Source organism: Ornithorhynchus anatinus, chromosome X3 (genome assembly GCF_004115215.2).
Source record: "Ornithorhynchus anatinus isolate Pmale09 chromosome X3, mOrnAna1.pri.v4, whole genome shotgun sequence".
In the NCBI taxonomy this organism is placed as follows: Eukaryota; Metazoa; Chordata; class Mammalia; order Monotremata; family Ornithorhynchidae; genus Ornithorhynchus; species Ornithorhynchus anatinus.
The window spans coordinates 8,855,832-8,881,974 of NC_041751.1; the positions used below are offsets into that span (position 1 = coordinate 8,855,832).

Genomic DNA, 26,143 nt, shown 5'->3' on the forward strand with positions numbered 1-26,143 from the left:
CCTCAATATTTTCAGTTCTTGCAAGTCAGCAAAGGAACAGAGGAGGTTCCTGCTTTCTGGAATTGTCTAAACCTATCCTGAATGTCCAAAGAAACCAGCTGGCCAAGCAGAAGGACGGCGTGATCTTCCTTGCTTATACACACACTGCCCTAGATTTCAGCCTTCAGACCACAGGGAGTGTAAGCAATTTCTATTAAGGTTAGGGGTTCCATTTTTGGATTTCTGAGGTCCTTGTTTTGAAGAACCAAGAGAGGAGAAGGATTTGTTTTTCTTTTTTAGCTTTGTGTTGCGTCACTTTTTAATGTCAATGTAAACTTTAAAACTGAAATGTCATTTTTTTCAAGGGAGTTGACTCTAGTGCCTGACAACCTAGACATCGTTCTTCTAAATAAGAACCTTTCAAAATGTTTGGGCAGCTCAAGTAACCAAATATGTAGTCATTCACCTCTGCAGTAGGTCACCACTTCTAATTTGTACTAGGCTGGCAGCAATCAAAAGCTATCCGTCTCCATAGTTATTTACTCGGACCGGAAAGTACAAACGGTCCCTTGGAGGACAGACACAGATATTGCCTGGGGTCATCCAATTTCATTCAGAAAAATGGTCTGTGAGGGGTCAAGGAGCATTGGAAAAGTCTTGCTGGAAATTTAGGGAAAGTTCCGAGACCATATTGGATTCAGAGAGACCAAACGATGATGTATGTCCTAAAAGAGAGAGAGCGTGACCTATAGATAAGGGAACTATTAAACAATCATTTTTATTGAGCACCTACTGAGTGCAGAGCACTGTACTAAGCGCTTGGGAGAACAAGGCACAAGAGTGGGTGTCAGGAGAAGCAGCGTTGCCTATTGGATAGAACATGGGTCTGGCAGTCGCAAGGACCTGGGTTCTAATCCCTGCTCCACCACTTGTCTGCTGTGTGACCTTGGGCAAGTCACCTTACTGCTGTGTGCCTCAGTCACCTCATCTGTAAAATGGGGATTAAGACCGGCAGCCCCATGTGGGACAGGGACTGTGTCCAACCCCTTTTGCTCGTACCCACCCCAGTGCTAAGTACAGTGCCCGGCACACAGTAAGCGCTGAACAAATGTCACAGTTATTATTACCTGTGTTCTAATGCTGGCTTCACCACTTGCCTGCTGAGTGGTCTTAGCTAAGTCACATAACCTCACTGTGCCTCAGTTTCCTCTCTGTAAAATGTGGACTCGATACCTGTTCTCAATCCCCCTGACACTGAGACACCTATGTAAAATGGAGATTGTGCCTGATTTGATTGTACTGTATTTACCCGAGCACTCAAAACAGTGCTTGGTACCTAGTAAGGCTATAATATGACAATTACTATCATTAGGAGGAGGACTGAATGAAGCCTTCTAGGAGTTCCAGAAAGAAGGAAAGCTGCCAGAAAAGTTGGCTATGATTAACAGAAAGGGTGGCCAAGAGTACATAGCACACTTCAGAGAGAACTGAAAGTAAGGCGGAAATAGAATTTTGGTCCAGGCCTGCCCTAGATAAGTCTACGAAAGGGTGAGCTAGATTCAAGCTGGGATGGGCCAGATCCAGGCTGGGTTGGCCTGAGTCCTACTGCTGCTGCTGCCCTTCCACCCTCTCCCCAGTAAAACATGCTGAGAAGCAGAGGGACTCCATGGAAAGAGCACAGGCTTGGGAGTCAGAGGACGTGGCTCTAATCCCGGCTCCACCACCTGTCTGCTGTGTGGCCTTGGGCAAGGCACTTCACTTCTCTGGGCCTCAGTTACCTCATCTATAAAATGGGATTAAGACTGTGAGCCCCACGAGGGACAACCTGATTACCCTGTATCTACCCCAGTGCTCCACACATACTAAGCACTTAACAAATACCATAATTATTATTATTACTATTACATTTGCCTGGGTAAGAAAGAAATGCAGCCCCTAACAAGTACGGTTGCTACTGGGCTAGCAGAGAAGCTCCTGTTCACCCACAGGGAAAGCAGTCCTCATGGAAAAGTCCCAGCAGTGAACAGAGATCTTTGAAAATGCTGAATGTCCTGCACGTGCTTGATTGACTTCTGGGGATCCCAGTGTTTGGCCAGATTTGGACACCACATCCTTAAATGCCTGAATTGACCCTCTCCCTGTCCTCCCAGCCAAGCCTGTGTTCTTAGTGATCCCATCAGCCAGACCCGGCTCAAACTATCAATATCAGATCCCTGGTCTCTGTAGTTTTAGGGAGATGCCTATACACCAGGCCTTCGGAAAACAATTTCAGGAACCATGTTTCTAGCACTACCTCTATGGATTAATGATGTCCAGCATTGGGTCTGGGCCTGAATGAAGCTCAAACACTGTAACCTCTTATTCCCCCTGGGCTTCCACTCAACTTTCGTCCAAATGGTAAGCCTATATAGCTTTTTCCATTCAATTTTATTTTGGGACTTTTTTCCTAAGTACCGAGAGCTGAATGGCAACCTGGAACTTTACTCAAGAATTCAATTGATATTTTAAATTTGGAAAGGAGGGAAAATAAATTCATGATCATATTTCACATATGTGGGTTTCAAAGAGATTTCTGAGGTTCTGAGCAAATATATGTTATTCAGTCCAGAAAAGTATCCAAAAGGGAAGAAAAAGAAATCTAAAGCCAGTATAAAGTTTATATTTTACCTTTCCAGATGCTTCTTTAATACAGCTCACAAAAGTCATATCCTCTGAAGTAAGTACACATTCTCTGAGTCAATAAACCACACATTAAAGCTCAGAAATGACCAGGATAAACTTATGCTCCATAGATAAACACCAAATTTGTGAAATTGTCAGTGGTTAAAGCTGAGGTTGCCATAAATGTCTTTGGCTTCTAACACAAATCTAAAGTTTATACATAATTAGTTCCTCCTGGAAACCTTCAAAGAGGCAATGAATGAACAGCCTTTTCTTACATAGCTTGAGTTTTCAGGATATTGGGGGATTTTTTTTCCTTCCCATGAACTGGGGACCTACTAGCTCTGGAAATGGCACAAGGCAACTAACCACAACTTCTAGGACTGTGCTAACACTTCTAGGAAGCCGTCAACAGTTCTTGGAAATACAGACTTCTTTGACTGCAAAATACAATAGCTTGTAATGGCAGTGCTTTGTTGGTACTGGCTGTGTGGCCAGGGAAGTGTAGAACTGGAATAGCATAGAGAAAAACGAAATTAAGAGGCATAAGGCTTTTCAAGCTATCCATGGATAAATATAGCAAAAAAAATGTGTTCAAAGTGCTGATATAATCTGTTTTAACTTTCTGAAGAATGCTTCTCTGAGGATCCGTGTACACTGGTCCGTTCATGCTCTGCGGATGATAAAAACAACTGGAGCAATGAGGCAGATGCAGCAATTTGCTGCCTCAGCAGAAAAAAGTTATAGCTGCTCCCCTTCTGCCACCAATCCACATTTGTAAGAAAGGGAAATGAGAATTATGCTGTAGACAAGGTCAAGAGCAAATTGACAGAAATCATGAAGTCGTAAGGTTTAACTGCTGGATTGCTTCAGAGGCATCTCTGGTGCTTTCAAATTGTATTTCTAGACCTGCAGCCATCAGAATAGCCATTGCTGGAAAATAAACTGATAAATCTTTTGGGAGCTACTCATTGCTTGCTAGATGTATGAATCCTGCTAGAATCAATTGGGGCTTCAGGCTCTTTAGGAAAATAATCTAGTTTCCTTGCAATACAATTCTGGAAAGAGTCAGCAAAGACAATATTTAATAAAGCCAATCAGCTCGCTGACTGAAAAAAGCAAGTCTCTTGGGGCCAGAAAAACCTGGAGGCATAGAGGAAGCTAGCAAATAAGCCAGGGTGGAGTGGAATGATCTGAGTCCTTTGGCTGCCAAAACAGAAATGAAACTGGAGGTCCTCAAGGCTCTCACAGCAATATGGTAAAATTCAAAGGGGGCAAAAGGATTCTAAAATAACTCAGACAAAAACAAACATATGCAAATTTCTGATAAATGATCTCCTAGGATATATTTCTAAACAATTCAATTTCCCCTTCTGCATAAATCACTTTTCACAATGCAAATGTCTTTAACACAAAAACTATGTAAATATATTGTTCCCATATGTTAAAAGTAAACCTTCGCCATTGTTTTTCTAAATTCAAAACACTGTCCTCAAGAGCTTTCAAAAGCTGAATTAAATTAGAGAATCTGCTCTGTAATCTCTTATAGTCACCTTAGAGACAAAAGACTTGAGAGTGTCAACAATGCTCTCAGCATAGATGCACAACACGGAATCCAGTCTGCCCATCCACCTCCCATTTAGATTTCATATTTGCGGTTCCGTAAGTTCCTTAAAGTTAAGTTTCTACAGTAATTCTCACACTGTCAAGCCTAATGGAGTTTCAGAGGCTTTTCGATAGGAGACATGAAGGTTTCGACACAACGTATGGGAAAACAGAGGAAAGGTTAAACAACAACTTACAGAAATCAACTGGTGGTTAATCAAGAAATAGAGGAGGCCAGACTTAAAGCACAGTGGATGAAAAGGTGGTTCTTGCAGAACATCCTTAATGTGGAAATGGGTACTTGCTTATTTTTCAAATGTCCTGACATGTTCAGTGCCAGTAGTAGGGTAAATTCTGGGCTCATCTTTGGGATAAAACTTCCCATTTTTAGGGAATGCCTAATCTCCACTGAGAGAAAGAACCGGGGTTATAGAATGATGGGGGATCATTATATCAATATGCCAAGAAGAGGGACAATTAAAGGTGTTAGGTGTTCAGCGTTATGTAAAAGCATATAGATTTTTATGAAGCCCCAAAAATGGTTTGCTTCTCTCCTTTCTTGGTATCGAGTTTTCACTGAAAATGGTCCAGGAATGTTTGACTTTACCTTTCTCAAATGTAATAATTCTCTTGAACTGGTTTTTGGGGGATTGTTAAACCTTTACAGTTATTAGGGTTTTTAACCATTATTTCTTCTCATGTTGTTTCAGTGCATTTAATTTATTAAGGGCCAAGTTTTATTCCAGGTTAGCTGATGATTTACGTCACTACTTTTCAGCTTGAGAGATTAACTAGAATATCTGAACTCAAGCAAGTTAAGATTTGGGCCAACCTGACCCAAAACAAGGTGCTTGGGCAATGAGACCCTTGGGTCAACAGTGCGGTTAGTACTCTGACAAGAGGGTGCTCTGGTCTCTTGAGCAGAGGACAGGCAGCCATGCAACAATTAATTGATGAGAATAATGTCTTAGTTCTGCCCTTATACACTGTGGCATTATATTATTGTTTTAGGGCAGGAAGTATTGTTTTCCTTCTAATTCTAACAGATACCCTCTAAGGAGAAGTTTCCCAAATTCCTAAAATAGTCCTGCAAGAAACCAGAAATATTTTCCTGTACAAACCAACATCTTCCATGACCTAATCTATATAAATTCAAGAGTTAGAAATAGATTGACCTGGGAACATTTTCCAGTTGCACTGAGTATAGACTACATCTTCATTAATATGTGGAAAACATGATTTTCAGTGGCTTAGATAAGCATATTTCATTCCTTATTATATCTAGTGATTGCTTTATTATGTGCAGCTTAATGTATTGTCCATATCCGCTTTATAGTGATCAGAGAACTCTTCAGCAAACTCATGCACTCAGGAGTTCTGCGAGTCAAGGTGTTTTTATTTGGAAACAGTGGAGATTTCTGATTTCCCCATTTCCTGGACCCGAGGGAGTCACTGGTAATACTTGGGTTGAAGTAAAACATCTTTCCTTGACTTGAGCTTCAATGGACCAATAAGTGATGCATTCTCAGATACTGATTTGAGTTGCTTTGAATATGTACCCCATAAGAAATCTTTTAAGTGAAAAAACATTTTACTGATTCAATGGATTTCTGGAGATTAGCCTCAGGGAATCTGTAGGCATCATTTAGTTGTTCGATTCACATCCCATTTGGGAGGGCAGGGGAATCATTACTATTCATCTATTTACTGATTATCCAAGGCACCAACAGAATGAGCAATTCACTCAAGATCTCAGGGCACAAGCCTGATTATGTCTGCATCTTCCCAGTAACACACTTCCCACCTGTGTGTTCTTTACAGTGCTTAGCAGAGTGCTCCGCACACAGTAAACACTTAAATACTGTCACTACTACTATGAAAAAGGGTCATTTAACATGGCCCATCTTCCTTGTTCTGGGCAAATATTTTTCATTTAATATTTAATTAACGAACGGTCTAAATAACAGGACACCAGCCATATCCCAAAGTGGAAAGATTGAAAATTAATTATATCAACGTGGTACTGAACATCTGCTACTCAAAGCTTCATACTGTTTGCCTTTTACCTTAAGCACTCGTTGGCTGCTTTCAAATGTCAGAAGTCCAAGATGTGTTGTGGTGTTCCAGGTACCATAATGCTTTTAGAAAACGAATAAGTTTCTCACATTTACTTGCTTTACCTTAGGTTTTTGTTTTGTTTTAATCTCTTACATTATTTTCTTCCCTTCCTACTTTCCTTATGGTTTTTACAATTTTGGGTTCTCCTAATGGCTTATACTTTCTTCAATTCTGAAACAACCCAATTTAACTATTAGTTGATGTTCCCTTCAAAATGCAAACATGATGGTTTAGGAAAGTCCTCATGGAATGTAAATCAGTCTGTATATAAACAAGCGTGGGCAGAAGGAAAATCCCAATAGTTTCAAGAAAGATTTAGGCTAATCAATGGAAATAACTTCCAAAATGAGATATTAGGGGAAAATTAGAGCTGTTAGGGAATGTTAAGTAGATAGAATGCATGATGGGCTCAAAGACTCTGGGAAACAAGAATATCATACTGTCATATGGTATGCTTAATGTTGGAAGGGATCATATTTTTTACATCTTTGGTATTACTGATCCACGTGCTTAGTGTGGTGCTCTGCACACAGTAAGCACTCAATAAATACAACTGAATGACTTAGTCAATAAATAGGTGCTCAAAAGATATTGTTTGACTGGACAGAAAGTGCCAAACTGTACCAAATTAATGGTCTACTCAACTCAATACAAGAACATGTACAGGGTACTATACACTAAGCACTGGGGAAAGAACAAGGGTGATAATTTAGACCTCGTCTCTCGACCACAGATGGCTCACAAACTAAGTATGAGTGATGGAAATGGAATCATAAGAGAAGGGTGAAATAAAAATCACTAAAGAAAACAAAGAAAGCAATAAATGCAATAATAGCTGCCGAACAAGCAGGGCTAAGGGAGAAGCTTTAACTGAATTCACTATTCTGATGGATTGATCTAGAGTCTTACTGTCACAGAAACCACAGCATTATCAATGTTCTAAATGTTCGGAATGTTAACCACTTCAGTCTCTCTTCCCTTCTCCAACAAGAGAAGATGGGATCCCAGTGGTTGGGATGACAAATGGGCATCACTACCAGGTGGTGTATATGCTCATACTGAACCTTTTATCTACTAGCGCTTAGAACAGTTCTTAGAGCATAGTAAGCACTTAACAAATACCATAATTATTATATTATTATTATTAGGGGAAAAGTAGGATAGTAACTTAATGGGTGAGCAACTCAATACAAATGAACAAGAATTTCAGAAGGCCTATAAAACAAATGACATCTTGCCATAACGTCTACTCGAGCTTTTCAGAATCTCTTCTAGCTGAAGCCGTTACTTCCAACTTCTGTCATTTCCACTGTTGGCCCCTGCATTTATTCCAGTGGAAATAAATCAGCCAAATTCAGTCATTTCTATTGTTGGTGGAGGGAAAAAATAGTATTTAGAGATTTGAATTCTAGTCCAAGCTTCACCCATAAGGGAACACCTGCCAATGGTATGCTCTCAGTGTTGAAGAGTTTTGAACAAAGAATCACCCAGGGGTTCTGTGTAGCGGACAAGTCTGGCAGAAATACAGAAAATAGCAACGAGGGTGGCAAAGACCCCAGAAGCTAGCAAGGCAACTACTTGTGGGGTTATGGCACTAAGGCCGCTGTGGCAGTAAATAGGCCCTTCATGTAAAAAGCTTTCGGTGTACTTCACAACGAGGGGCCCCCTGCCACCTGCTTGGTCTTTGCAGCCCATCCCGAGGTTTTTGGTCCGGAAGTTTGTGCTGTCAGCGGGAAAATCGGTTACCTTCCACGATACCCCAGCTTGAAAAGCCTCCCGATGAAACTATACCCAAAACATCAAATTATAATAAAACCCAACCAATGGCAATTATTGAACGTTTATGTGTGCAGAACACTGTTCAAGGTCTGACGATTCCAATTTTGGCAAACATGGCAACTCAGACTGTTTTAAAAAGCGGCGTGGGGCATCGTAGCATCATGGAGCCACATACAATCATACATTAGAAAGATCCACAGTTTCTCACCACTTAAGCACTTTGGTACTCTTCCTCCCAACCCACGCAGCACTCATCACCTATCATTATAATTGGTTACTTCCTTACCAGTAATGTATTTTAATACCTTTCTTGTCTGTGAGATTTTAAGCTCCCTGAGACCAGGGAGTAACTACCAACTGAACTGTAGTCTCCCAGGTGCTCAGTAAAGTGCTCAGCACAGAGTGGTCAATGAACACAATTGATTGGTTGATCGATTCTGCTTTCTAGAAACTTAAGCATAGGTGCCATATATATAACATTTCTAATGCAAGCAGATCCCCTTGCTTCTGAGGTGCTGAACTTCTCCTCCCGGACAACCCTCATGGATCCTGCAGCCCTCATGACGTCCCCTCTTCAGCCACAAATTTGTCATAGGTAAACTTCACCATCAGTGATGCCATTTTTAAATATAACAATTTACATTAACACAAAATGGCATTATGGATGAAATGAAAAACCTAGCTGTGATTTTACCTGCCAAAACAATCTCTCTAAATGGACAGTACATTTAATTACTCTGTTGAAAAGAATTATGAATGAATTCAAGAGGAAAAAAGTTTAAAAGAAAGTCTTCTTCCCCCAAGTATGTAACAATTTTCATCCTACAAAGTGTTCATCTTAATGCATGTTTTTAGCTCTTTAAAATTTTAGCAAGTTAAACTAAGAATTGCAAATTTTTTTTTTCTTTTTTCAAGCAGGCAGTGGCTTGGCTTTCTGAAAAGAGTGTAACAACTCAAATAGCTGAACTTGACTGTCACTAACTTTGCTATTGGGGCAAATAAACAAGAGATAAGACCAGGGAGAAGAGGGCATAATAAATTTTCCTATTAAATTGACTTCATTATCTTTAAATTTATTCACCGAAGGCAATTCTCAATCTGGTTTGTCATACAGGAAATGGATAATACCACTTATCTACCTTACAGTGATATGGGGGATTAATTAATTAATGATTAGAAAATGCTGAAAAGGAAATATAATCACAAACAAAATATTAAGTGCAGCTAAAAATTCACACTCATACGCTGACATCTACAGTCATAGCTGTCCTTTTAGGTTTCAAGAAAACAGGCCTAGGAATCAACTCCTCTAATCCCAGCCCTGCCACTTGCCTACTGTGTGACCTTGGACAAGTCACTACACTTCTCTGGGCTGCATTTGCCTCATCTGTAAAATGAGGATTAAGACTGTGAGCTATGTATGGGACAGGGACCGTGTCCAAGCCAATTTGCTTGTACTCACCCCCGCACCTGAATGCTTAAAAAATACTACAATTGTTCTAATTCTTCTTATTATTATTTTTACTAATTTTTTTTGGTGACTGCACTAATGTATGGATGACAATATCTTCCACTTCATGTGCAAATGTAAACTGCACTCTTTGCTGCAGTGATGCACTTTGCTTCCCTCAGTGATGTTTCTGTTTCTCCTTCTCTGTGTCAAGATCTTCCTGAAGGCTCCGCACCCAGATCATTACTCACTTCTGATAGTTTCCCGCCAGGCTGAATTGGCTTCTGCTACCTTGCAGCTGTCCATTACGATACTATACCATTTGAAGTTTTGCTTCCTTCTATCTTTAAAGCATTTCTGATGCCTTTCCTGACTTATTTCCCCACTCTATTTTCACATTTTACAGATGAGGAAACTGAAGCACAGAAAAGTTAAGTGACTTGTCCAAAGTCACACAGCAGACAAAAGGAGGAGTTTCTATTATAGCCCGAGATCTCTAATCCTTGACTGCAAGAAAAAATAACTTGTTATTGTTGTTGAGATATTTGCTTTTAAAAGCAGTGTGGCATAATGCATTAAAGCACGGGCCTGGGAGTTAGAGGGTCATGGGTTCTAGTCCCAGTTCTACCACTTGTCTGCTGTGTGACCTCAGGCAAATCAGTAACTTCTCTGTGCCTCAGTTCCCTCATTCACTAAAAAAAAAAAAATGGGAGCAAGAATGTGAACTCAATGTGGGACAGGGCCTGTGTCCAACCTGATTAACTTGAATCTTCCCCAGGGTTTAAAACAGTGGTAGGAACATACTAAGCAGTTAAGATGTACCATTATTATTATTATTATTAATAAATGGCCCAACTCTGTGCATCTTTGGGGGACCATAGGGGGAATGTGGGGTGGGAAGGGGGATTTGTTGTTGTTGTTGTTGATTCAAATACTAGGGAAAAAATTACAGTAAGGACCATGGTGAGAATGTTGGGTCTGTAATGAGAGTTTTTGTGGTAATTGCACAAATCAGAACTAAAAACCCACAAAAACATATTCAAAGGGGTAAGTCTGTAATAAAGCAAGTGCACCAGTGTCATATCGAGTTAACCCTGACATACTTCTAGGCAGGAGTCATAGGTGGTGAATATCATACCTATTTTAAATAGGTGAAAAAAAACAATATTCCCTGTGGCCAACAACTTCTTCCCAGGAGAATAAATGCGATCAGACCTTGCTAGTGTGAACCTTGATACACCCAGATGTCTCCTTAAACATCTCACTAATTTTAACTAGTTGGGCAGGAAGCCTCAAGCATTCTAATATAACAGCCGGTTCAACTGGGAAATTTCAGTATATAGGAAAATAAATTTTAGAGATAGAGGTAGACTAGCACAGCCTAAAAACAGATTTTTCTCTTTGGTGCTCTCCACTTCCTCTCGTCAAAACACTAATACAGTTGAGTCCTTGTAAGACATCCTGATCAGTAGAGCAGTAGTTGTTAGTAGATGACAGATATTGAGGTTTGACCTAACCTAAGGTCTACAAAACAAATTGTCTGCCCTGAAAAACGGGTTAATAAGACACGTATACAGAAGTCATTGCATTAGATCTCTGGCTCAGGCTTCCGGCTGTGGAAGAGCAGAGGAGTTCTTATTTTTAGCTTTTGCTGGGGTAATTTTTAATTTTTGAGAAGTGTCTGTGATGCAAATAGGTGCCGTTCAGATATTCACTGCCTTGGAAACACAACTGTCAACTGTATATTTGGGGCTGATTCCATGTGAGTGATCAAGGGGTCAGGAAGAATCTTTCACCAATGATCTATGCAGGTATGGAATCCAAGTTCTCAATGAGAAAAACAGGTAGGGCCATCTTCTGTCCTCTAATACCCCTTGAAAGACTCTTAAGGGAGTAAAAGAAAGAAGGGAGAGGCCAAATTGACTCTCCATCCTCTACTAAGCCTCACCTTTGTATGTGATGACTGGATGTTCTGCTCTCTGGCACTGAGAATCCTCTGCTGCTATTGGTTGTACCAACTCCCAAACTCCCAGACTTGTGACCAGCCACGCAATAAGGCAGGTTTCCTTCACCGGCGTCATGACGTCCTCGGCACTGTACAGCTTTTCTTTAACCGGAAGCTCTTCTTCCATTCATCTGGGGGAAGGGCCTGAAGAAAACAAAGAGAGCTGATTACTTAAAGGAAAGAAAAATAAACAGTGAGGTTGGGGTGCTGGAGGGCAGTCTGTTGGCACTGCCCGGTCCCCAACTTCCCTTGCTATATGATTTGTGGGAAGGGGAAAGGTCGGAGGAATACACTGATTTCTACCACTGGGCTTTGGTGTATTTTGCTCGCTTTGTAATTTTTCTGCTTTTTCCAAAACAGTGTGGCTTTTCTCTGGGTGACTTTAAAATGGGGGGGGGGGGGGGAAACCGCATGGATTAGGTTAAGGCTATAATCAACAATATCAATTAAAGAACAGAACACAATTATTTGAGTATCTCCACTGGTTTCCCCGTAAACCCAGAGGCTTTCAACATTCCACCTTTTGGTTAAAGAAAGTGAGCCAACAGATTTTTCTGGTCAGTTTTGAAAGCTTTGCACAAAGTCCACGATAATCAAAATTCTGGACCATTCTAATCAACACAGCATGTGTCCTATTCAATCAATAGATGACCACTCTCTTGCACAAGTTTCCAAATCAATACTGCACTCTTCTCGATCCAGTGCTTAGGCTCTGAATTTTGTCTTGCATAAAATGCCCCTCCATCTACCAAACACACCCACAAGAGTTTATATTTCTCTCCAAGTCCAACATCATTTCTCTCTCACTCCCCTCCCCATCCACCCCCACACCACTAGCATAGTTTCCTGACAAAGTGCATGAACCATTTACTACTAAAACAAAAAACCAAGTTATGAGGAAAATAGCTCAAAGCTCTATACCCCAAATGTCCTGGGTTTCATGACACTATGACCAGCACTATGACTGCTAAAGTTAAAAGATGATGCCAGGACAAAAATCAGCCTCCCTGTTTGTTCTGTCAGATTAAAGTACCATATGGTATTACAGGCCTTTTATTTTGTAAGAGTTCATAATTTGTACTGTCCATAATGCACTTTTGTCAGCATTGAATTTACAAGGCTACCCACTGCCTCAACACTGGTGTGTTGTTTGACCACTGCCAGACCAGACATGAACACAAACTAGAAAGAGTCCAGACATCTACTAGAGGGAATTTTACCCTCACATGTCATAGTTGGCGATGTAGGGTTACTTCACAGGGTCTTGGAATAGTGTCTCCTAACCACCTGGCTGGGGAGAGCGGGGGGTACAGTAGCACCCCACCTCCAACAGGTACTCGAGACTCAATTCCCGTCACTCAGAGTGCAGTCCAAGGAAATAAGTTGAGCTCAGACTAGTATCTTGACATGATTTAATTTCTCATCATGCAGGACTCTGATGACTAACTTTTGAAAGATTATCCTTCCTTAAAACAAATTCAAAGATGGTCTCCTGGGAGTTCCACATCCTCTCTTCTACGGACGTACTAAATGCCAGTACCCAGTAGAGACATATCCGAGTCAACACATCACTCCTCTTAAAACCTGTAAATATCACTGCTAATACAGTACAAAGTTCAATTCGTGCTCCGGCGGGAAGAGGACCGGCAAGGAACAGAGAGCGGCAGGGGCATCGTTCACACCATCATCAATAGAATGTATGAAATAATGCAGGTTCTCAGGCTTCAAGGCTCAACTCCAAATCTCACCTTCATAGTTGACCGGAGCCTCCACTGACACCATATGCTTCAACGGATCACTTGGCCAAACGTGGGATACTCGATTTCCAAGTTAAAAATGGCATAGAGAAGCAGCATGGCTCAGTGGCAAGAGCATGGTCTTGAGAGTCAGAGGTCGTGGTTTCTAATCCCGCCTCCGCTGTATGACCTTGGGCAAGCCACTTAACTTCTCTGTGCCTCAGTAACCTCATCTGCAAAATGGGGATTAAAATTGTGAGGTCCCCCCCGCCCCCTGGGACAATCTGATTACCTTGTATCTACCCCAGTGCTTAGAACAGTGCTCAGCACATAGTATGCACTTAACAAATACCATTATTATTATTCCTGCTCCAAAAAAAACCCAAAAACAATGTGCCGCCTCATTCATTCATTAATATTTATCAAGCACCTATAACTGACAGAGCATGCTTAGGATGAGAGAGAATCAGAAGAAAACGGTCCTTGTCCTCAGAAAAACAAAACTGCATGTTTTTATTCCATCTATTTAAAATATCTCCAGTTTCATTCCCCACTTAGCGTTTGAAATGAGTGAATGATTTTTTTTTTAAATGAAAGCTTATTAAACCAAACATGAAGCTAAATTGTGTTCTATAAATATAAACATTGTTGCATCTGTTCCTGTAGTTTCAAAGCTTTCATTTTAGCTGTGGGAGGAACTTTCTGTATAAGCATGATACAAATAGGTACATCTCTTTATGGTGTTTGTGCAATAAATAACTACCAACTACACCCACACTATAGCTTTAGATAATAGGCTTTTGGGAACAGAAAGTAACTGCTCTTTATAGGGTAAAATCACTGCCAGATAAAAAAGAAATCAAAGGAAGGAACGCTATATAATGAGGTCTAAATGGATTGCAATAAAAAATAAACAAAGGAGAAAGAATTTCTCTCAGAATTCCTTGTACCTGTTTCCCGGAAGAAGGGATCTTCATCTGAGGAGTCACATGTACCTCTTCAGTATAAACACAGGTTTGCCACAGAAATAAGCTACAGCCAACAAGTTCCAGAATTGTCAACACCTGAGTCTGAGTTGGACCAGAAACAATAGAGGAGGAAGAATGGATGGAAGGCTTGGAAGTGGGGAAAATGGAGAGAAAACGTTTCTAATTACACTTGTACCAGAGGCTGGAGTTGGAGTGGGGGGGATCATTCTGCCAATTCTATTGTATTTTACTTTCCTAAGCACTTAACACACCACAATGCACAAGTGCTCAAAATGCCATTGATTAACCAATTGATTAACCATTGATTGATTAAGGGTAATTAGCAATAGTTACTGGGTGGAGCACGAGGTTGACAACAGCTGCCTGGGAAGGCTGGCAGCTCTATACTGACCCTTAACGCAAACTCACTCTGTTAATAGTCTTCTTGGACTCCAGAAACTACGGAGGCCTCTCAGAGTGACTGCAGAATAGGGGAGAGACAGCTGGCATGTTGGGAAAATCCCAGATGCTCTCTGTCAATCAAGCAGACCTGCTGAATTCAGGCTTGTGTGAGTCCTGATGTAGAATTAGTTGTTCAAAACTGCTGGTCATAGTCCCAACTAGGAGAAGCAGCATGGCTTGGTGGAGAAAACATAGGCCTGGTACTCAGAAGGACCTGCGTTCTAAACCCAGAACTGCCACTTGTGTGACCTTGGGCAAATGGCTTAAATTCTCTGTGCTTCAGTTCCCTCATCTGCAAAAATGGGGATTAAAACTGCGAGCTCTATGTGGGACAGGGACTGTGTCCAACCGAGTTAGTTTGTATCTAACCCCGGCTCTTTAGAACAGTGTCTGGCACATAGTAAACACTTACAAGTACCACAATTATTATTAACTATGGATATCTCAGACCTGTTACATTTGCCCAAGGACTTGCTATATTTATTTCTAAAATAAAAAGGATACCCCATTTGAACACTGCCGATGGGCTTTCCCCAGATAATGTTGCTGAGGAGCTATATGCATTAAGGAATTTATAAAAATGCTCAGAAAAACCCCCAGAACTAGTCCCAACATAACAGCAGCAAGTTCTAATTAGCCTAGGGTCATTTTCTGGACCTACGAGAATGGTACAAACCACCAGTCTCCAGGCTCAAACTAATCAGTCTCTTATAAATTTCTATTGTGTGTACACATCCAAAAGGAATCAAAATAAAAATCAGCAGTTTGGCCTTCATCAACATAACCACAAAACCTACAGTAGACTCAATCTATTTGCCAAATAATAAAAATGTTGTATCTCTCAGTCCCTTGGGCTTCTTGCCTTCTAGCCCTCTAAGAGCACAAAGTGAATAAAGACTTCCAGTAGTTTTACATGAAAATCCACCTCAAGATGTGCCAATTTAGAGCATGGCTGATAACTGAGACTAGACATTGTTCTTAAAAAAACAAAAACCAAAAACAAAACATTAACACTCAATAAAAACGTTAATGTTCTCGAGGTCAAGTAGCAACACACTATATACTGTTCTTCCACTGACTACAACAGATTGTGCCACTGTAGCCAACGTGCTCTGCATAATAGCAAAAGTCATAGTACCAACTGCTCTTTTGGGAAGAGAGAAGGGAAGGGAAGAAAGGAGTGAGAGAGGGGAGAGGACAAGGGCGAGAAGTCAAGCGACCACTCATGTACAAGAACAAGCACATGGTTATTCTACCCTCTCTTCCTCTGCTTCCCCCAAAGTGTGGGTTTCGTAAATTTTCATTGGTCCCCAAATCCTACCAGCCTCGTGACTAACACAAGAATACCATTTGTTTCCAACTGATTTACAGGCAGCCGCAGCATACTGCTGTCCTCATTTGAAAATTAATTACCAGGATGAAGATTAGTCATAGCAATTCCAAAGGTTGGAAACATGGCATGAATCTACAGGTCAGAAAAAACAACTGAATGGGAACAAATTTGTACACAGAATTGAAGGCAGCAGGAGTATCAACCAGTCAAACAATGGAATTTGTCCCAGTTGGTTCCACCTTTGGTTTCTCTTTCGTTTGCAAATGTTTGTTTCTACTCTGTTGGAGGTGTTTTTCACGCTGAAGTGCCCAGATTATCCTTCAGGCATGAATTGGGTGTCAAGGCTGCCTATTTATCTCCTTGTAGAGAGACAGACCAGGGAAGAGAATGGAACTTCCTTAAATCAAACATCAAATAACCTTTTGAAAACTCGTTTTTGTGTGACACATATTTAGAAGCTAGAATGGCATGATGTGGAATGCAACTGAGGGCTACCTGGATAAAGTGATTATTGATAGAGGTGAGACACACAGAGGAGTGAGGTAAAAGGAAAAGAGAAAGAAGAAAGATAAAAGAGGAAAAGAAAGGGAATAAGGGTGGGAGAGGACACTCACCAACTTCTTCTGTCAACTCTTTCTAATGACCCCAGGGCTATAGCAGGAATGGCCACTTCTCCAATTGACCAACCTCCCCCCCTCCCCTTTTGTAAGTTTTATGAGGGTTTTTTTCAGGGGGCAGAGGGGTGGGGTTTGTTGTTGTTAAAGAACACAAATGTGTCCTTAAGATCCTAACGCAAGAAGCAGCTAAGGGTTTGGGAATAGTCTTGCTTTAATTGGAATATCCTGTCACTTTACCTTTGACCCTCCCATACATCTGGACACACAAGTCAGGATTCGACTCAGCCAGGAGGGTTGCAATATGAATCAGTTTTCCAAAAGAAAGTTTGGTCAGAGAAACCCTGTCAAACAGTAAAACTGTAACAGGGTGTCCTGGTGCCATTTAAATTCTTGTACAATATGAAACAGGTTTTGTAACCCTAGATTTTCATAAAACTATGACAAGCTAAATTTTACAGTTATATAGATGGTCTCATGATATAAAAGAAAATCCATGAACTCATTTTATGTTACTATAATGGTTCAGCTCCAATAAACTTATTTTACATCTCCCATCCGAAGCAACTGTTATTAAACCTTGGCCCTCATTCACTTGTTTGCCATCAGTTTGCCTAGGGGAATCATAAAAATAAATGAGCTCCATTAGATAAAATTATTATTTACACAAAGGCAATATTAATTTTTATCTGTCAGCAGGTTTCCAAATGGAATGGTACTTCAATCTATTTCTGGGTTAACTGAACCAACAAAGATGCTAGTTGCAAAGGGAAAAAAATAATAAAACAACTAGTAGAGCCTTAAAGGGAGAGTTACTGTACTGTAGTTCCTAAAAGGATTTCTTTGTAGAGAGTTCAAAGTAATAAATTCTTATCATCCAAAAAAATATTAAACTAATCAATTCTTTCAATTACTAATGGCAATGTGGAAATTATTATACACCTATGAGTTACTTGTTACTTGTTTTACTTAAAACAAACCATTCTGAAGATAACACTTGCACCCTTATTGTTTATTGCAATGACTATGCTAGTGTTCAAAGGTAGACTCAGAGATGTAGTTTGCATCACCCAGAAGTGGTGATGGGGAGGAGTGAAAAATTAACACGAAAAATATAGGATCAGGTACATGAGCTTGTCAAAAATGACATGCATTCACTCTACATGCTAATAATGATAACTGATGAATCTCAAGCATTTTCTCCATGTCAAGTACTGTGCTAAGTGCTGGGGTATATACAATAAAATAAAACCAAACACATTTGCTGACTCACACGAGTCTCACAATCTAAGGGGCAGAGAAAACAGCATTTACCTGAAGCCCAGAGATGTTAAATGACTTCCCCAAGGTCAGCTCCTTTCTTCCCCTGAATCGGTCAGCCATAGACATTGTAACCTTATGCTTTTTTTCTAACGATCTTTTCTTCAGCCATCCTGGGCAGGAGCAAAAATTCTAAACCACGTACATAATGACCTTACTGACAGACATCAGTGCCTGATTAATACAGACAGGCCAGGATTTGTGATGTAAGCATTGATCTCAACACAACCTCCAGTAGAATCATTTATCTAACTGGTACTCCAATTACTTAAGAGCAATAGCACAGCTTATTTAAAATATGCCAGTCTAAATTAAGCGACATAACATAATGAAATTTAAATAAAAAGGGCTACTGGGAGTCATATATCTTCAAGCTAACATGATTAAAGGCTAATATATTAAAAGCAGTGATGGACTGGGTCACATTTAAGGCTTAGAAAATATATCAAGTTACTTCTGAAATATTATGTTTCCCCTTCACTTTAAATGTCATTGTTTGTTTTCAAGGAAATTTAATCTGCATGTCTTTGATTCTCTGATTTGTTTATTCCCCCTTCCTCTAAATTTTGTTGGTTACACTTATTGGATATCCAAAATAACAACTTATGAGAAAAAGAAACAAAAACAAAAAAGAATCCCAAAATGAACAGACTGCAATACCAAAGGTTTGACTAAATATTTTCCCACCATTATCTCCTGATTTTGTATTGTGATAAATGTAATATTTAGCAAATATACATTTCTGCCATGAAGGGTAACTACTAGGGAGAAATTCTAGGCAATGGAAAAAAAATCTACTGGTAAGGACCAGTTGAATAATGGCCAATGGTGACACAATCCCCAGTGGGGAACCAACAGAGGAAAGTGTCTGATCTCCTAGAATGGTTTGAATTGATTCAAAGTGGGTGTTTTGTGTTTTATAGTTGGGGGGGAGGGGCTTATAGCCCCTATCTAAGCCATCTGAACCAAGGATCCCACAGTCATTCAGTAGCTGGGCTGCTCCCATTAGACAATGTACAAAAGAGAGGGCCTGACCCTGATGTGGCAGGGGTCCCTCTTCTACCCCTCCGAGGCTGCAGGGCCTGAAGTCCAGGGATGCCAAGAAGCCAGCTGGCCACCAGCAGTTCTGGGGGCTCCCACAGCAAGCTGGCACGGCTTGGGGGCAAGGGGAACATGATCCTTACACCTGCCATTTCCATCTTCTGGTTGGCAGGACACAGCCTCTGGTGAAAAGTACCATGCTTTGCAGGGGACCTTCTGAAAAACTGGATTTTTAAAAATATGTTTTCTCAACATATGGGTGATGCTAAGTTTCTGATTGAGTGTTCGAGTAACAATCGTCCCCCTTTAGAGCATTATGTGTCAATGGACAGGCATATGAAACATTAACACGAGCTTGGACATAATGGAGTTTCTATTTTAACCTGTGATACCTTATCAGTGAGACCCAGATGTTTTCAAAGCACTGAACTCTTCATCCTTCCTGCCATGTAAAATGGAATTCAAACAGACAACTGCAAAATATTTTGGATAGTTCACCTAATTATTGTGACTTCATAAAATTGAGCTATATAAGAAATTGTGCTAGAAAACAATTATCAAAGCCATGGTGACATTTTTCTGAAACTTTCATAATATCTGCAAGTTCTTGGAGAGAAACTGTGAGGCAGCGGTGACCATCACAAATGCTAAAAGAGCGAGCATACTTGACAAAAAAAAGCCAAGTGATACACCATGGGAAGATGGTAAATCTGAAAGAGAGAGATCCTCAGGCTAAGTCTTAAAAACAATGAAGAATTCCAACAGACACTCCTAGAATTTGGAAATGTCTCTTCCCTCCTCAAACTCTACCCTAAAAAATTGATTTGATTATTCTAATGATCTAAGAGAACAAAAGTCGATCCAGGAAATTGTTTTAGTTTTTGCCATTTGAGATCCAAATACAGCTAAACACTCTTCCAGTTTGACATGTGCATGTGTGATGATTCCTGCTTCACCTAACCAGTTCTTACACTTGAGAGAGACATTATCCCATCCTTACCACAGGACTCTGCACAGAGCAGGCACTTAATATCATAGCTGCACCTAACATCACAGAGCTTCACATATGAATTAGGACCTTTTTCAACCAGGTTTATAAAAAGCTTCTGTAGAAAAAAGAACAGAAACTTGATCCAAAAGAACTGACTCCCGACTGCCACTTGTCTGCTGTGTGACCTTGGGCAACTCACACTTAACTTCTCTGTGCCTCAGTTACCTCATCTGTAAAATGAGGATTGAGCCTGAGCACCCCACGTGGGACATGGACTGCGTCCAACCCAATTTGCTTCTATCCACCCCAGTGCTTAGTACAGTGCCTGGTACGTATTAAGTGCTTAATACCACAATTATTATTATTATTATTAAGAAAGGAAGAATAAAAGGAGGGAGGGAATAAAGGAAATATGTGAAAATAAAAGTAGATGGACAATGATCGGTTTAGCAGTGGTTTCAGATTATTAATACGGCAAATCATATACTGTTACATTTCACTATATAGCTTACTACATTCCAACGGAGATATAACACCAAGAACCAACACAGCAAATCCTTCAGTTTCCAACTTTGCTTACTGAAGTGAATATTGCTACAACCTAAACCTTTGCTACACAAAATGAATACATTCAATCGCATAACACCTGAGCAATGACTGCTACCCAACCTTCCCCTGACTATCTGTAGCACCATCTCCCTATTATAATAGCTACTTGGGTCAACTTAAATACAAAAATCACATTTGGCTTAATAGCTTCAACACTGGGAAGTAGGGTTTTCAGGGTTGTCAAAATGGTGCTTCAGATTACTCTGAAAAAGCACATACTTTAGAAATTTTATGCCAGGCTCATACTGAACAGTGAAATTCTGCTTTCTGGCAAGCCCCTCATTCTGAGGGAGTTCTCCAGTCATTCCTAATGATGAAAATATGGCTGGTGTCACCAAGAAAGCATCATGGACCCATAACAACATCCGTGTTTCTCCTTACTGTAATCATTCCCCACCGGCTGGTTCCAATTAGCAGACAAGCACACTTTCTTCAGCAAATTCTAATAAAAGAAACTCTTGTCGTCCACAACCATGACAGCTTAGCATATGACTCTACTGCATAAGCCACCACCAACCATGCAACATGGAGTTTTGTCTCACTCAAAATCACCAGAATAGAACCATGTAATATTTTCAAATGGGACAATAATCAGACTCATTTAAACAATCCCAATGTTAACCATTAAATGAGACTTATTCCAAAAGGTGTATCCCATAAACGGCTTATATAATCCCCTGTAAAGCCCTCGGTTTACATGGGGCACTTTTCCTGCTCTTGATCAATTACTTCACCAGTGTTCACTGCCTCAAAAGGCTAGAAGGAACCCTGAGAGGCCACAGACACTTGACTAGAATTCCAGCCATTTTCAGCCTCACTTCACTTTAAACATCACTATCACTTTGGGAATAAAAAGATTTCTTACCTCTCCTGAGATAATGCCATCCTAATTTCATCTAAATAAATCAACAGTCTCACTACATACACAACCAGTCAGTAGTTTTGGCTTTTGTTTCCACATCCTACACTGCCCTAGAATACCCTTCAGTAGCACTGGATCTTTGCAAATAAAAAAAAAGAGAGCGAGAGAGAGAAGAGTTTAAGAAATGGGTATTTTCTTAAGTGGATTTAGATAACAGTAAGCATCAAAAGATGGTGGTGATTAATTGACAGAGAAGGAAAACTCCAAATTCTGCTTCACAGTCAAGATAAACAATCATCAGATCCCCTTGTGCTGCCTAAACTTTGAGCAGAGTGCTTTGTGGATCACAAGCTTGACCTAAAGGTGTAAAACTGGCCTTTTACGCGCTGAATTTCCATCCAGACTCTGCAGCTGCATGAGCAATCTCTGTACAAGCCAATTAATTCAGGGTTCACATCTGCAAAAGTTGGGGCAGGGAGTTGTACTTCTTAAATCATGGGGACATTTTGCAAATTAACATTTGCCAAGCATTTTAGATCCTTGGAAAGGAAAGATGAAACTGAAAATAATACTTTTCATTTCCAGAAGTTCTAAGGCCAAGATATTTCAGCTAATCATTTCTTCCACTGCCTTTTAGAATTAACAAAGGGACTACAACTGAGATGCTACTTTTCAGTAGACATCCAATGAATTCATTTGGTATCCGTTTTAAAAAATTATCTATTTGCTACGGCCAGAGGAACAGTGCAAACCTCTGCCATAATGCATGCCTCTTACAGCTCTTTAACATGATTATAGGTTGTATTTGGCGATTCACAAAGTGTTACCTGATATCCACCTATTAAGTAATTGTTCTTCCCCTTGACTCTATTTATTGCCATTGTTCTTGTCTGTCGGTCTCCCCCGATTAGACTGTGAGCCCGTCAAATGGCAGGGACTGTCTCTATCTGTTGCCGACTTGTTCATTCCAAGCGCTTAGTACAGTGCTCTGCACATAGTAAGCGCTCAATAAATACTATTGAATGAATGAATGAATGATTCTTGCATATCTCGTAATATCTGGGGACTAAAAAGCCTACTCTTAAGCCCATATTGTGAAGATCTTCCCCCACCACCAGCTGACTGACTCTGGGTCAAATGGAAGCAAGGATCAGATGGGAAAAAAAGAAAGCAACAAAGTAGGAGGCAATGAATAGAAGCATTGTGGCCTAATGGATAGCCAATGGGCCTGGGGGTCAAAAGGACTTGGGTTCTAATCCTGCCTCCACCACTTTGCTACTCTATGACCTTAGGCAAGTCACAACTTCTCTGTGCCTCATCTGTAAAATGGGGATTAACACTGTGAGTCCCTGTGTCCAGCATTTACCCTAGTGCTTCTAATTCGAGCTCTACCACTTGCCTGCTATATGACCTTGGACAAGTCACTTAACTTCTTTGTGACTCAGTTACCTCCTCTGTAAAATGGCTATTGAGACTGTGAGCCACACACGGGACGGGAACTGTGCTGAACCTGATTTTCTTGTATCCACCCAAGTGCTTAGTACAATGCCTGGCACACAGTAAGTGCTTAAGAAATACCAGAATTATAATTATTACAGTGCTTGGTGCATAGTAAACACCCAACAGGCACGATTATTTGAAAAAAAAAAAAAAAAGCACAGGCCAGATTTCCACAGAGCTGAACCTTCTGCTTTCCACCCACAGACTTTCTAATGACCATGGGGCGAGTCCTGAATTTCCCTGTTCAACGATATTCTGTACCACCATAGCCTATTTTCCAGTGACCTGTAATATTATTCTTAAATGCTCATTAAGGAGATTCTAAATAATCAGGTGGATGAAATGTTTGCACCACAATGAAACGGATGCCTTGGGTTTCATAATGTAGTTAGTTATTCCCTGGCAGTAGGTAAATTGGAGGCTACTCTGGGAGGTAAATCCATGCTTTCAGGCCACTAGGGTCCTATTGGCTTTACTCATTTGGTAATTTACTAAATGGTTCCTTAGGGGCTTGAAAACATACATGAGCCTCTCATGGAAAACCTGCCATGGATCTAAGCAGGAAGAATCATCCATCCTCCCTAATGGATCAGCTTATGATCATGGGGGTATTTCCCTGTCTATTGACTCTTTCCAGGAACATAACAGCACTGCAAGTAAAGGATTATAGTCAGAGGTCGGTAAATGTTGGTTACATTCAGCTGAATTCATTGTAAGTATGAATGTTTTTCCCCATACTTGTGAAAGAGATTCTAGGGGCTTTGCATTTTAAAAGATCATCTCTACTTTCGTGCTACGTGAATGAGCTACCCTGAAATCAGCAAGTGGCAATGACAAATTTACCAGTTGCATGCAAAGAGTAGTAAAAATAATTACTTTTGTTAATAGGCACTGTTGATTTAAAGTTTCCTGATTTAATTTATGCCATAGTTTATCTCTGATGAATAAGATTTCTCATGATGTTAGCCATAAAATCTTAAAATACAACATAGGTGTATCTCTTTGAACTCCTAGAATTCTTAGGTTCCTGTTCCCTATTACCCACAAAGTACAGAAAGTCACACATTTGGGCATGCAATAGTGTTTCCAATGTATACATGCTAATATCAAGCTATTAGCCAAAACATATTTTCAGAAGAGCAAAATACAATAGCTTCAGGTTTTTCACACTGTTTCATTGCAAAAGCCCAGACAGCAAAAACTTTTCCTGAATTGTCATCTTGTCTTCAAACCTAGGTCTAATTCCCTTCCAGAAATCTATGGCATATTCTTCCTAAGCACTCAAAGCCCTTTACAAGGAATTTTAGGTAATAAATATCATCATTATTTCTGACATTTATAGCCATATACTTTATACAAAGCACAGAACTACTGGCACATCTGAGGAAAGAGAAACCAAGGAATAGAAAACTCATCCATGGTTACAGGGTGATTTACGGGCAAAGCTAGTAGTAGACCCAAATTTTCTGCTTCCCACCGCAGGGCATGTCAACCAGTCTTCCAGGCCTGATTCCATATCCAAATAACAGGAACGTTGCCCTGTTGGTGGAGCTGGATTTAATAGTCCAAACTCTTGCAAGAGTTGTTCTGCTCGTGATTTATTAGGTGACCTTTAACACCTTCACATTTTAAACCTTTTCAAGACTAAATTCACCTCTCTGGAAAAGTATACTTGTTTCTCTCATGAGGTGCTGAGGAATGATTAAATACACCTGGAAACCCATTGTTGGCTCCTAAGATGTAAAGCGCCGCTCTGTGGGTTGGAAGTGGATTTACCAGAATCATTCATGTAAAGGTAGAATGCATTAGCCATAATATAAATCCTTAAGTAGGAAAAAGTCTGACGTGGTTTTAATTTAAAACAAAAATAACATCACTGCAGTGTACAATTTTTACTTAGAGAAACAGCACTTTCCTGACAGAATCTAATATACCAAATGCTTACTTGCCTGTACTGAAGGCCCCGACACACCATCTTATATATCTCTCCTTCTTACATGTGTGATAGATGGGATACAAATAATTAAGAGTACTATATAATATTTTTTATAATGTTAACTTGAGTTTTCAAACCTGTAGATTCATCTTCTTGCCAACCCTCCATCTGAAGCTCTGTCATGAAAATAGAAAATTGCTTTTCCACCCAGTAAAAATGATCCTTTGAAGGTTAGGGTCTCTAGAGCCACACAGCTAATAAAAACCGATCATGCGGTACATGATGCAAAGGGAACGTACTATTTCTCTGTTCCACTTTTCATCATGTCTTGGCTTTGGATCATTTCATTTTATTCAGGTTGTCTGATTATCTCGTTTCTCTGGGCACTGATCCCATTTTGATTTAATTTGGATTTAATCTTGTTAAGCAATCTGGACACTTTTCACAGATTTACTTATAAAACAGGTAAATAAACAATCTGTAACTCAAGAAAGCAAACATACATTCTACCCACATTTCAGAAACTCCCTCTTCCACCTGCCCACATTGAATCTGCCATCCTCATGATTGACACTTACCATCCTGGCTTCCGAGTTGAAAAAAAAATTGAGATTCCCTTTTTAGCCATGGTTAGAGTCTTTTCTACTACCCGAAATAGAATAATTCTGGGATTCCCTACATTCTTCTTCTCAAAGCCTAGTTATGCCCCAAAGACAAAGAAGGTGACCTTGACTATCAACAGACTAAATGGGAGCAACTCTAACTGATCACCTATGGAGCCATACGATTCAACCTGATAATAATAGTGCTGAAGCAAACAACATCTGGCCTCCATTGCCAGGCACAGAAATGTTTCCCGCTTCCACCCCTGCTGCAGATGGCGCGCCTCTAGTCCGGGCAGATTGAGAGACACCTTCTTTCGCACCTCTGCAGGTAGACCTTATACACTCTCAGTCACCTGAAGAACTTTGGAACAAAGCCATACACATACTCAAGCCCTTGCTTTTCCACAAATCTATCTGCCCAAGCTCTTCTTCCTTCTATCTGTAAATTCGTTTGTATATTTTTTTCCTACATTTGACTGCAAGCTTTACGAGGGAACTGTGACTTCTACCTCTACTCTAATCGCTCAAAAGCTTAAGACACAACAAATACATATTAAGAAGTGCTTTTT

At 40.2% G+C, this 26,143-nt stretch overlaps 1 protein-coding gene across 1 annotated transcript in view; it reads right to left on the bottom strand.

The window, feature by feature from the left end:
- The window catches only part of SEMA5A (semaphorin 5A), a 366,908-nt gene that overhangs the window by 227,293 nt on the left and 113,472 nt on the right, over positions 1–26,143 (bottom strand). Inside the window, 1 exon segment of the mRNA XM_001519071.3 lies at positions 11,541–11,741. Coding sequence (XP_001519121.2) covers positions 11,541–11,724 — 184 coding nt within the window. The 5' untranslated portion in view covers positions 11,725–11,741.